Source organism: Pelophylax lessonae (genome assembly GCF_965119305.1).
Source record: "Pelophylax lessonae genome assembly, chromosome: 12".
In the NCBI taxonomy this organism is placed as follows: Eukaryota; Metazoa; Chordata; class Amphibia; order Anura; family Ranidae; genus Pelophylax; species Pelophylax lessonae.
Genome location: NC_138779.1, coordinates 55,551,011 through 55,564,503, shown reverse-complemented (window position 1 = coordinate 55,564,503; position 13,493 = coordinate 55,551,011). Strand labels below are relative to the sequence as shown.

General features: G+C 40.8%; 1 protein-coding gene across 1 annotated transcript in view; it reads left to right on the top strand.

Annotated features, from left to right (window-relative positions):
* SPA17 (sperm autoantigenic protein 17) overlaps window positions 1-13,493 on the top strand; it is a 142,317-nt gene that overhangs the window by 55,811 nt on the left and 73,013 nt on the right. Inside the window, exon 7 of the mRNA XM_082273539.1 lies at window positions 131-1,007. Coding sequence (XP_082129665.1) covers window positions 131-1,007 — 877 coding nt within the window. The remainder of the gene's footprint in view (window positions 1-130; window positions 1,008-13,493) is intronic.

The window sequence follows — 13,493 nt, the reverse complement described above, 5'->3', positions numbered from 1 at the left end:
CCCAGTAGTCATTGTGAATAGGTCCTGGAACACCATATGTCAGTTGGTCTGAGCCTACAAGTGACAAATGATCATTACTATCCGTGTAAAATTGCACATGTTGGTTTCAGCATTTCTGATTTTTCTCTAGGCCAAATATCTCCGAGCCTTCATCTTCCGTTACTCAGGATGAAGAGCAGAAGACAGACAGGACTGACTTCGATTCTGCAGAACACACAGAACCCCCACTTGTTGGATCCACAGAAGTGATACAAAACATCTCTGATCCTGGGGTATCACTTGAGAGCCCATCTAGTGCAGAAGCAAATATAACGGATGTTTCAGACGACAGCACTGTAGCAGAAGCCCTTACTTCAGAAACAGATCAGCAAGAACATCAGCACAGTGTACAAGATGGGCTCCAGGTAGACACATCTGAAGAAAAGGACGAGGCTGTGGACCATAAGATGAACAATGAGGTTATGACAGATGATAATGGGGTACAAGCTGATAAAGGAGATGGGATCACACCAGAAGACCCTGAAATTGAGGCTACAGAACCTCCTTCCTCTGGGGAAGAGACGGTTACTGGCATGGAGATAGAGCAAGAAAGCAACCAGGAACAAGCTGAAGAACCTGAGTCATTGACTATGACGGCTGACCAAAACTTGGTAAAGGACATAAACGATCAAGTTCATGAAACCACTGAGGACAGAAAGGACCAGACAGCTGAACAACCCATTATAGAGGATAATAGTGACCAGACAGCTATGACTACTGGACAGAGTGATGGACAGAGTGATGTAGTGGACACTGCTGAACAGGTAGCACAGATCAATGGACACTCCAATGTAGAGGAGACCAATGACCAGATGGCTGAGATAACCAAGCAGCCTGATATAAATGACTCCAGTGACCAGACAATTGAGCCCACTGTTACGGAGGAAAATGAGGAACAAAAAACTGAGAATAATGGAGACCAACCGGCTTCTGGTCCCATCCCAGGTGACGAAAGCACAGGAGAGGAGGTAATGTCTAACTGTGAAACTTCATAACTGTACATGCACCTTTGGTCTAAGGCTAACTATTCACTTTATTTTCACTTACCCTTTATAGTCAAACTCCAGCTGAAGCTTCCTATTTAGTTTTGGACAGGGCTTTTTTTCTCAGAGAATAGGTTCAGGAACTCTTCTCTTTTAAGTCACCCTTCGCCTCTGCCCCTTACCCACCTCCATGAACCGTTCCTTGGTTCCGCCCCTTACCCACCTCCCTTTTAGAGAATAGAGACCCAAGTATTATTTTGTGGTGCTAAGTATTTTGGATGGAATTTGTTAATGATAACAAGAAAGACAGTAAAATAGATCTAGCATGGACACTCCAACAACAATAGATCCACCCCAGCAACAATAGACTCCCAACAGCCGGCATCAATAGACCCTCCAGCAGCCAGAAACAAAGACCCCTCCCTCAACAGTACATCCCTCCCAGCAACAATTGACCCCCTGCAACATAAGATTCACCCCCAGCAACAATAGATGCCTACCAGCAACAATAGACCCCCCCCCTGCAAAAATAGATCCCTTCCAGCAACAAAAGGTTCCTCAGTAGCCAGCATCAATAGACCACTTCCTCTACAGTACCTCCCTCCCAGCAACAACTGATCCCCAGCAACATACATTACATACATTCAGTTCTGGAGGCGCCGGAATTGCGTTCCCCCGCGTTCCCGCTGAAAAAAAGCCCTGGTTTTGGATGAAATTTGTAACAATTCAAGCCTCTTTACAGGTCTTATTGCCATCTGCCATCTTCAGTGTGACGCTAAGGTTGAGAACATGTGGGCAAAACTTGGAACTAGCAGGAGGAAAGTTCAAGAGTAACATTAGAAAGTGTTATTTTAAAGAGTAGTGTATAAATTAATTTAAACATGCTTGGGTCAAACATGGATCTACTGTATACTCAGAAAGGCCTTTTTTTCCTGTCACTTTTCAGTGTTTCTCTCTGTATCCTTTTTTGGAGAGATTTCCCCATACATTCTGTCAGGACAGGAAGACAAGAAGATCTCTCCAAAGGGGGCACAGACAGAAACACATTGTTAGTAGAATGGGGAAGAGTTAGCACTCCTGACAATGTTTTATCGCTATTATTATTATTATTATTAATAAGGATTTCTATAGCGCCAGCAATTTACGCAGCGCTTTACCATATTAGAGGGAGACAGTACATATACAATACAATAAAATACAAGAGGATTCAGAGGGCACTGCTTAGCAGAGCTTACAATCTAATGGGGTGGGGCAGGTGTTACAAGGGGTAAGAGTAGGGAATGAGCTGATGGCATATTAGTTGGCGGTGTGATAGGCTTCCCTGAAGAAATTAGTTTTCAGGGATCGCCTGAAAGCAGCTAGAGTAGGAGATGGAGATAGCCGTACAGGTTGAGGTAGAGCGTTCCAGAGGATGGGAGAGGCCCTGGAGAAATCCTGGAGACGAGCATGAGAGGAGGAGACAAGGGAGCTTGAGAGTAGGAGGTCTTGAGAGGAGCGGAGAGGACGGTTTGGGTGATATTTGGAGACAAGATTGGTGGTGTAGCTCGGGGCAGAGTTGTGAATGGCTTTGTATGTTGTGGTTAGTATTTTGAATTTAATTCGCTGGGCAATCGGGAGCCAGTGTAGGGATTGGCAGACGCTGAGCGGTTGGTAAGGTGGATAAGCCTGGCAGCAGCGTTCATGATAGACTGAAGAGGGGATAGCCTATGAAGTGGTAGGCCTATGAGAAGGGAGTTGCAATAGTCGAGGCGAGAAATAACTAGGTATCCTTCTCTTTCTGTCCTGGTATGGTGACAACCAATCCCCTATTTCTTATACGGATGTCACAGGAAAAGGGAGTGAAAGAAAATCCGCCCATTTGGATTACAGGAAAAAATAAACAACAGGCACATTTTACCTTTGCACATTCTTTACAAAAGAAAAAAAGGCTTGAGTTAGAAACACATAAATTGTATAATTTTTGTACTTTTTTTTTTTTTTTGCATATTGTTTTTGATTTATCATTTTAGTATTTAGCAATATTGTTATTTTTCTCCAACAGTACATCTCTGAATATTTGCCAGCCTTATTAGCAGAGCAAAATAAATGTACACTTTGTCACGAACCTAACGTATATCAGAGGTGTTGGTTTTAGTTATTCAGACTTGTATGGAACACAAAGGTTCTGGTGAGGAAGGTTTACAAAAAAAGCAAAATAAATAAATAAAACAGGGTGCCCCTTAGCTAGGATTTAGGATCTACGTGTAAAATGTCCACTGAGCGCGCCAGACCAAAGATCTACTGTAGGTTCAAAATAGGATCGGTGGTAATTTATAAGAAGGAAACATAGACATCCAATTCCTTTGGGGGCTCACAAATCTCCCCCTTCTTCAGGGACTCTGTCTTGTAGCTCTAAAGAAGGGAGAGATATTTGAGCATTTAAAATGTGTTTGGCTGTTATATGTTTAGGTTAGGAACTTACAGCAAAGTGGTTGTAAACCATTACATATATACAGTAAACTGAAAAGCCTCTACTCTACATCCATCTAAAGTCCAGAATTATTAAAGCTTGTCTGAGCTGTCAGAAAAAAAGAGAGCAGAGAGCTGAAGTTACACTCTGCAGAGCTCGGTGAGGAGAGTTCTGAGAGCTGATTGGAGGGAAGGGACACACCCCCCTCTACACAGCACATTTGATTTCCGATTGAGGCTGTCAATCAGCTGGAGATCCCTCCCCTGTCGCCTTTCATTCATGCTGATAGCAGAGGAAGGAAGCATCAGACAGAAATGACACTTAGTGCTCTTAATTGAGAAATGTACTGTACCCACTATAGAGGGATATGCTTTGTTCATATTTAATGTCTGAGGTTTACAACCACTTTAAAAGATTTTGGACTCTTAGATCTTTGGTCTGGCACTCTCAGTAGATTTTTTACAAAGCCACAAACCTGACCAGTGCATGTAATAAAGAATAAAAGTGACAACAATTGCAAAATCTTACTTACATGAGATGTGTCAGCAAAAATTCTTGACAAGTCTTTGACTGGTGCCAAGTTACCACTGAGACTGGCATCACAAATTCCTCTTATCATATGGAATGGGCTTCCTCTCCCACTTAGCTCTGAAGGCTGTCAATGCTCATCTTCCAGAAAATGTCTTTTTTTAAAAATAGGGACAAATAAGAAAAAGTGATCCAGCAAATGGCCAAATGCTTTCCGTTGAATTCCACAGTGTTTTGTGTATTAGTTTTTTTTTTTTAATCATGTTTATGTTTTTTTGACACCTCTTAGCCAATTGAGTGATAATTATTTGTCCAGAGAATAAATTAATATGAGTGAGCAGTTTCACCTGCCAAAGGATTTGTATTTCTGTCTATCCTGTCATGAGATTTACACAGCTCTGTTAAATGGCATGGTCCTGTCTGGCAGGGCAGGAGACCTGACTTTCCAATGCTCTAGTTTAGGGATCTTCAAACTTTCTAAACAAAAGTCCAGTTCTGTATTCTTTAGACTTTTAGGCTTTATGCACACTTGCATTTTTCATAAGCTAAAAAAAGCTAGAAAAAATGCTGATAATAGCATTTTTGTGTCAGCTTCTAGTAGCATTTTAGTAGCCTTTGGAAGCATTTAGAAGCTTTTAGGAACATCAGCATTTTATTAGCGTTCTTGCAGTACACGAAGAAAAAATAAAAATAAAATAAAAAAAAAGATGTTAGTAGCATTTTAGTAGCATTTAGAAGCAGTTAGGAGCATTCAGCTTTTTTTCTGCTGGAAAAAAACACTCCAAGAAACTCTACAAAAACAATTTTTTTTCTGCTCCTAGAAGCTGAAGCTCAAAAAATGCTAATAGCCTAAAGCAGTGTGCAAAGTGTGCATGGAGACATAGGATAACACTATTAAGCTTCTAGGAGCAGAAAAAAAATTCAGAAAAGATGCAGAAAAAAATGCTAATAACAGCTTCTAGGAGCTTAAAAAAAAACGTTAGTGTGCATGGAGCCTAAAGCTGGATACACACAATACAACTTTTGTTGTTTGATTTCCTTTAGATTTCAAGTATGTAGTGCAAGGGCCTGCCTGATTGCATACTAATTGTAAGTGTTTAGGTCTGACCTCATATTATGTGGTTTTGGTAAATCTAAAGGAAAAAATCTAAAGAAGATTGTAGAGTGTGTATCCAGTTTAAGGGTGCCAGATTGTGGCCAGTGAGTGGGAGTAGACAATGTCTCAGGCTTGGTGGTCAGTGGGAGTAAAAAAATAATATAGTGCCTGTGGTCAGTATGAATGGAAGCCCATCATTGGTATTAGTGGGAGAATTAATGCCCAGTTGTTTATATCAGGTGGAAGAATTATGTCACACCTTTAGTGTCAGTGGAAAGACTAATGCCCCATCATTGGTGTCAGTGGAAAGACTAAGGCCCCATCATTAGTGTCAGTGGAAAGACTAAGGCCCCATCATTAGTGTCAGTGGAAAGACTAAGGCCCCATCATTAGTGTCAGTGGAAAGACTAATGCCCCATCATTGGTGTCAGTAGAAGGAATAATGCCCCATCATTGGTGTCAGTAGAAGGAATAATGCCCCATCATTGGTGTCAGTGGAAAGACTAATACCCCATCATTGTTGTCAGTGGAAGGAATAATGCCCCATGATTGGTGTCAGTGGAAAGACTAATACCCCATCATTGTTGTCAGTGGAAGGAATAATGCCCCATCATTGATGTCAGTGGAAGGAATAATGCCCCATCATTGGTGTCAGTGGAAAGACTAATACCCCATCATTGGTGTCAGTGGAAAGACTAATGCCCCATCATTGGTGTCAGTGGAAAGACAAATACCCTATCATTGGTGTCAGTGGAAAGACTAATGCCCCATCATTGGTGTCAGTGGAAAGACTAATGCCTCAACATCGGTGTCAGGGGAAAGACTAATACCCCATCATTGGTGTCAGTGGAAGGAATAATGCCCCATAGTTTGTGTCAGAGGGCTGAATAGTTTTGTTGTCAGTGGAAGGAATGGTCCTCGTATCAGATAAAGGAACAGTGCCCCAAGGGCCAGATAAAGGGAAGCAAAGGGCCACATTCAGCCTCTGGGCCACAGTTTGGAGACCACTGCTCTAGTTCAAAAAGGCTATGTTCCCACTAGCCCATGTGTGGCTAAGCAGCCATTGTCAGACATTCAGGAGGTGACAGGAAGCTTATTTTTTTGTCTCTTTTCCTCCTGTGCAACAATTTATAATGAGACTAATGTGCCACATATGTAAATCATATGTAAATCAACGATTTGGCTCCTGGTTGTGCTGCAGCCCCATTGATTGGAAGGGCTGAGGTTGCAGCTAGTGCCGCCTGACAACATGGCATGCTTTATTAAATTTACCACATCATGTAAAGAGCCTGCCCTGGCTGTATTGTACACTTTTCGGTGGGCAGCCACGAGGTGGTAAAACCACAGCTCAACCGCCTGTTTTTAGCACCTTTCACCCGCAACGTTTACGGGCCTTGTCTCTCCCCCAGCCTGTGACTTGACAGTGAAAGGAGAAGCAGCAGACAGATGAGCTCATCTCTTTGTCGCTCTGCTCTCTCCTGCTATCAGCATGTCAGTCCATGAGCTTTGCAGCACAGCTGATTGGCTCCTCATGCTGCTTCTCCCTCCCCAGTGTGAGCTCTGCTGTACAGGGCCTGTGAGAAGCTTATAACAAGTCACATTCAGGTACTTACAATGCTTGCATTTAAACAAATAAATGTAGGAATGAGATACACCTATAAGCAAAAGAATGCAGGCATAGAACACACACCCTGCCATGCAGGGGCTGATTGCCAACTTTCAGCCCAGGGGGCAAGTACAAACCAGAGGCCCATGGTGCAGCAATTCAGCCCCCCCTCCCACTCTCCCTCTTCCCGGCCTCCTCCTGACCCCCATTCCAGGCTGAAACTCCACTCCAGATACTCTCTACTCACCGACCCAATCTGGGTTCCTGACCTGGCCAGCAGGGGGCGGTTGGGGGGAGCTGGGACAGCTTGGTTGGGGCTGGCTGAGGGAGGAGAGTCTCAACTGGGGCATGGAACCAGCCTCTGCTCAGACACAGTTTACACCATCCAAGATGGGGGGGGGGGGGGGGGGAACCTGCACTCTGTTCTTGTCTTAAACCCACGCTCAGTAGATCAGCGGCGGGAACTTTTTACTTCTTAGGAATCCTTTAGGCATGACTGTGTAAGAAAAGGTGCAGCCTTTTTATGGGGCATCAGAGCAGCCCAGGGGGCAATTGCCCCCATTCCCCCTGGGCCAGTCCTCCTCTGCTGCCACACCTCCTTAAAGGAGAGCTATACAAAAATATAATTTGTTAAACCAACAAGTGCTTTTTTTTATCACTACTATTTCTTTATATTTGCTTTTGAAATGTACAAATGCAGCAATTTAGAAATTGGATGAAAGGTTTAGCACTGGGAAACACTTTTTGAAGAATAAAAGTGCATTTTATTTACAACTATATCAATCATACCAAAATGAGGGACAAATGAGGAGGAAAGAGGGACTTTGTTCAAAATCAGGGACAGTTGGGAGCTATAACTTAATGATTACTTTTATAACAGCCTGCAGCTCTGATTTAAAGAGCCCCTTTACCCAAAGACCAGTAAAATTTTAGGAGAGGGAGGCAGGGTTTGATTCTTGCTGCATCCGCTCTAAAACCAGCACTGGAGCAACTGTTAGGATCTGCATCTGCTTGGACTTAATAGAATACATTTAGTAATGTATTAAGAAACTTGAAAGAAAAAGGGGATTTGGGACTTTAAATGACATGCGTGACTTGTAGTGGGTATAAATAAAACTCATTTCCTAAGATAATTCATATATGTACATGTAGGTAGGTAGAATGGTAATATATAATAAAATATAAAAGAAGGTAATGTTGAGAGCAAATGTATTAAAAAAACTCATCAACAATTGATAAAATGATTGCATGATAGAAAATACATTCCAGATACAATGGTTTCCCTGGGCTACAACCGAATCATAACATATAGAACGTATATACTGTATGTGTTATGGATATCAACAAACAAAAATACATGTTGAACAGAAATATGTATACAGTAAGTATAGAAACGCATGATTGTGATAAATTTGCATCAACAGGCTCGATGCGTTTCGTGGACCTCGCTCCACTTCATCAGGAGCAGATGCATGCGTATCTACAGAAAATGTATGGACAAACAGTAAATCTAATAATATCAGTGTAAATACCAGTATAAAACACAGGGGGCAGGGTGGGGCAAGAAAAAAATAAAATCACACCAAATTGGTGGAGTACCCTACCCTGATTTGACTCACGGTTGACTAGAATCAACTTGGGTAAGTTCCCCTTTATCCAAAGACCAGTAACATTTTAGGAGAGGGAGGCAGGGTTTGATTCTTGCTGCGTCTGCTATGAAACCAGCACTGGAGCAACTGTTAGGATCTGCATCTGCTTGGACTTAAAAGAATACATTTTGTAATTTATTAATAAACTCAGGGCTCTTATAATTTGTATCTTTTATATCTGCTTGGAGGTCAACTTTTTTAATTGAATTAAAAAAAATAAATGCAAAAATGTGTGTCAAATCTAAAAATGACACCAAATATCTAAGAAAAGCTGACCCAAAAAACAGAGCACAAAATGATCAAGCCTCACCGAGCTCCGACCTCCTGTAAGTGTGTCTCCAGTGACGGTGGGTTCGTTAGAGAAACCAAGAGAGCGTTAGAGGGTGATGGCTCTGCGGCTGCCTCGGCTCCGCTCTGCACTTTCATACTTTTTCTGCTTTCCGCTTCTTTACCGCTTATGTAACAAGCAATATGTCGGTGGCGTTTTGGAGACACAGCGGCGTTACTTTTCCCGGTTATTAATTTAATTGGCAGCTGGGGGAATTGAAGCCGTGAGAGACAGCTAAATTTGGAAGAAGTGTTACATGATTGTAGCTGTGTGTTTGGAACATATTGAGGGAGGGCATGACAAGCTGTCAGTTAGCGAGAGGTTACAGCGACAGAAGCGGGATAGAGGATTACGATTTCTGTGCAACTTTCCCGTATCTCTGAGGATTCAGCCCCAGGGGCCTTTTGTTATGGCTCACCCAATCAACTCTTGCATAGAATGGTTGTATTTATTATAGATTAAAAATAACTGACCTTGTTTTACAAAGTGTTTGCAGGATCCGTTTGTTGTCCGTAGCAACCGGATTCATTATTCCAGAGCAGCTCGGCGAACGGCGAATGGCATTAATGAGGCTCATAGCGCTTGTCTTTTCGTTTTAGCATTGCTCACCTCATTCTGCTTCATTTGGAATAAAACCTACCAGTCTGATTTCGAATTTGGCATTTTATATTGTAACTCTGTTTAAAATAAAAATGACTAAATTCTGTTTTCAAGCATTTGCCACACAGTTCATAAATTACCATACAGTAAGTGTTTATTAATTAATAGATATTTAGCGGGAGAGAAACCAAGACTAAAAAAACATAAAAGGACTGGCGCAACCGGACTGAAAAGTAACCTTAATGGGCTCCTAATAATCAAAGGAAAACTAAACGGACCTGAAAGATGTTATAAAAGAGTCCATGGAGTCCATACATGAAACCGGTCTGTGCTCTCCTGAAGGCAGCTTAATCTCAAGTGTAGAAGAAGAAACTTGCAGGATACTGGAAGAAAAAGAAAAGCGCCACTCTGAGTGCAGTAAACTCGGTACTTTATTAGCCATATACCATCATGGGTACTCACAAGATAAAAAATATAAAAGCATGATGAATTCCTCAGATGATCGGTAGGTCCAAGGCCTCAGCGAGGGGGGGGCTGTTGTGCTCCAGACAAATCCGTGACTGACTGCAAGAGTCAGCGATGTGCGGACCTAGGGGACACCAGCAGCACCTTCGGCGGCGGACTTCCGGGTTGGGCGTGGAACGTAGGGCGTGATGACGTAGGCGACGCGTTGTCGGAGCATGCGCTCCTTCCTCAGGCCTCTGAAACCGCCATCTTAGAAAAGGGCATTATATAGGGAAGGGACAGTCTGCTGCCGCAGTGTCCTAAGAAGAGTCTATTACAACCAATACCTAGCTAAAGACACCTGAACGGCACTGAGACCTAATAACTAATCATAGATGATGTTAAGTATATAAGGGAATGTACATCGATGTGGTCGTATATTACAATACAATTTCAATCTCATACAAGTTGAATTGAGACCTACTACTGAAAAGGTACTACTAAAAAGAAAAATGTCAGAAAAAATATAAAAAAATAAAGTACCGAGTTTACTGCACTCAGAGTGGCGCTTTTCTTTTTCTTCCTTCGAGAAACCAAGACTGTGTGTGCTATAAGTCCACATCCTAGCAAATCATATACAACTATGAACAGGATATGTATTCATGGGCTTTGTATGGACATATAGAAGAGAGTACCATAAAAACAACCTTATTATGTACTATTAAAAATCTATTACACAACATTAAAAATGACTCTCTACATAGAGGTTCAAAACATGCAAAGATTCCGATTACAGTTCACATGCGGAGTCTACGCATTTCAGGAATCCTTCCTCAGAAGTACATGTAACAGAATCTGTACAATGGAACCCAATACTAATCTTTAATAGAGTGATATCAGCCAGTAGGGTAGCCTATAATTCATAGCATGCGTATGTTGCCCTATAGAGGTGCAAATAAGTAAGAAAAGGTGAAACAGCCAATGGTCTTGTACACATAATTTTAAAATAAAAGGACCAACTTCCCAATGGGAAATCATCCAGACCCAATGTGAGTAAGTCACCATAAAGACAGCATGGTAGTCAAAGTAGTCAAGGCACATATACTATATTACCAAAAGTATTGGGACGCCTGCCTTTACACGCACATGAACTTCCAGTCTTAGTCCATGGGTTCAATATTGAGTTGGCCCACCCTTTGCAGCTATAACAGCTTCAACTCTTCTAGGAAGGCTGTCCACAAGGTTTAGGAGTGTGTCCATGGGAATATTTGACCATTCTTTCAGAAGCGCATTTATGAGGTCGCCAATAAATTTCATGTGCCTGTAAAGGTAGGCGTCACAATACTTTTGGTAATATATTGTATATTCCAAAGAAGGGGGTCTTGATAAGAATCTTAGAAACAAGCTCAGTTCACATGAATTCAGCCCGGTACTCACTTTCTCTTCTATATATATATCCACCCTTCTATATATCCACACAAAGTACATTTTCTGATCATAGTTGTACATAGTTAATAGATCTCATTTAAAAAAAAAAATTTTTAGAAGATGGGAGGAGCTGCTAATATGCAAATAAGCTGATCTTTCATATTAGGCATCCAGTATGATTTGTATGATTTGTTCTGTGGGTGCTCGTCCTGCTAAAAGATCACTGGGGGAGGTGTTATGATGTGTCTGTGCCCCACCCCCAAGACTTTAAGAAGTATGCAAGCATGCCAACCTTATATATATATATATATACACAGTCTCTCACAAAAGTAAGTACATCCCTCACATTTTTGTAAATATTTTATTATATCTTTTCATGTGACAACACTGAAGAAATGACACTTTGCTACAATGTAAAGTAGTGAGTGTACAGCTTGTATAACAATGTAAATTTGCTGTCCCCTCAAAATAACTTAACACACAGCAATTAATGCAACCTTTCTCAACCCTTTCAACACAGAGGAACCCTTGAAATACATTTCTGGTCTCGGGGAACCCCTGCTAAAAATTAAAATCCTACAACTCATGACACATTAGTTTGACAGTCAGTGGGAAGAATGCTCCTTACTCTTGTCATCATTGGGAAGAATTACCCCTTTACAGATCACTAAAAGGAACAATGGTGTCATTGGGAACTTATCTGAGAGACAGAAATTGCCCATTGCTCAAGGAACTCCCGGCAACCTCAGGAGGAACCCTGGTGTTGAAAAGGTTGAGAAAGGCTGCATTAATGGATGTGTGTTGAAAAAATCTACACTGTTATACAAGCTGTACACTCACTACTTTACATTGTAGCAAAGTGTCATTTCTTCAGTGTTGTCACATGAAAAGATATAATACAATATTCACAAAAATTTGAGGGGTGTACTCACTTTTGTGAGATACTGTATATATACTGTATATACTGTGTGTGTGTGTGTATGTATATATATATATATATATATATATATATATATATATGTAAAATTATAGAAAACTAAATACAAATAATTAATAAGTAAATAAACAAAATAAAGATAATAAACTAAACAAAAAAAAATAATAAACAGTCTTGTGCAAAAGTTTTAGGCAGGTGTGAAAAAATGCAGTAAATTGAGAAAGCTTTAAGAAATATAAGTGTTAAAAGTTTTTTATTTTATCAATTAACAAAAGAGTAAAGGAAAAAATAAATGAACAGAAGACAATGCAAATCAAATCAATATTTGGTGTGAGCGCCCTTTGCTTTCAAAACAGCATTGATTCTTCTAGGCACACTGCCACACAGTTTTTGAAGGAACTTGGCAGGTAGGTTGTTATAAACATCTTGGAAAACTAACCACAGATCTTCTGTTGATGTTGTCTCCCTCAAATCCTTCTGTCTCTTCATATAATTCCAGACAGACTCTATGATGTTTTGTAGATCAGGGCTCTGTGGGGGCCAAACCATCACTTCCAGGACTCGTTCTTCTTTACACTGAAGACATTAATGGCTGTGTGTTGAGTTATTTTTTGGGGACAGCAAATTTACACGGTTATACAAGCTGTACACTCACTACTTTACATTGTAGCAAAGTATCATTTCTTCAGTGTTGTCACATGAAAAGATATAATAAAATATTTACAAAAATGTGAGGGGTGTACTCACTTTGTGAGATACTGTATGTGACTGGTTTAGTGTTCTCTGTACAGCTCTGCGGTATATGTCAGAGTTATATATGTATAATAACAATAGTGTGTCACTGTGGTAGGACAATAAGTGTAAGCTCTTTTGATTAATAGCTCAGTGTTCTATGTACAGCACCGCAGAATATGTCAGAGCTATGTAAATGTAGAATACTTCAAACCAAACAGTGTTGCGCAATATCAAAAATAATTCTATATCTTAAACTTGTGTAAATGGCAATATGTGATATAAAAAATGCAATAAGTAAAGTGAAACATCCTGCAACAGATAAATAAATAATAATGAATAAATCCATTATTATATGTGCAGTAAATAAGCACTGTGGAGTGGTGGATTGATATAATGGCATCGTATTCCATTCTGATGAGCGCTGTGGGGAAGTTATATCCTCTCCGAGTGTTATGGTCCGTACACATTATAAGACAATCCGGTGAACGATCGTATGATTTTCTGATAATGTGTACACAACTTTGGACAGCCAATTCCAATGTTTCGAAAGAAAATTTCCGAAGGGAAAAACTCAAAAATATTTCTTGTACGGTAAGGCCCCTTTCACACTATTTTGCCGCGATTTCGCGGCGCGATTTTTGCCGCGATTTTGAAAGCATGGGCAAGGCTAT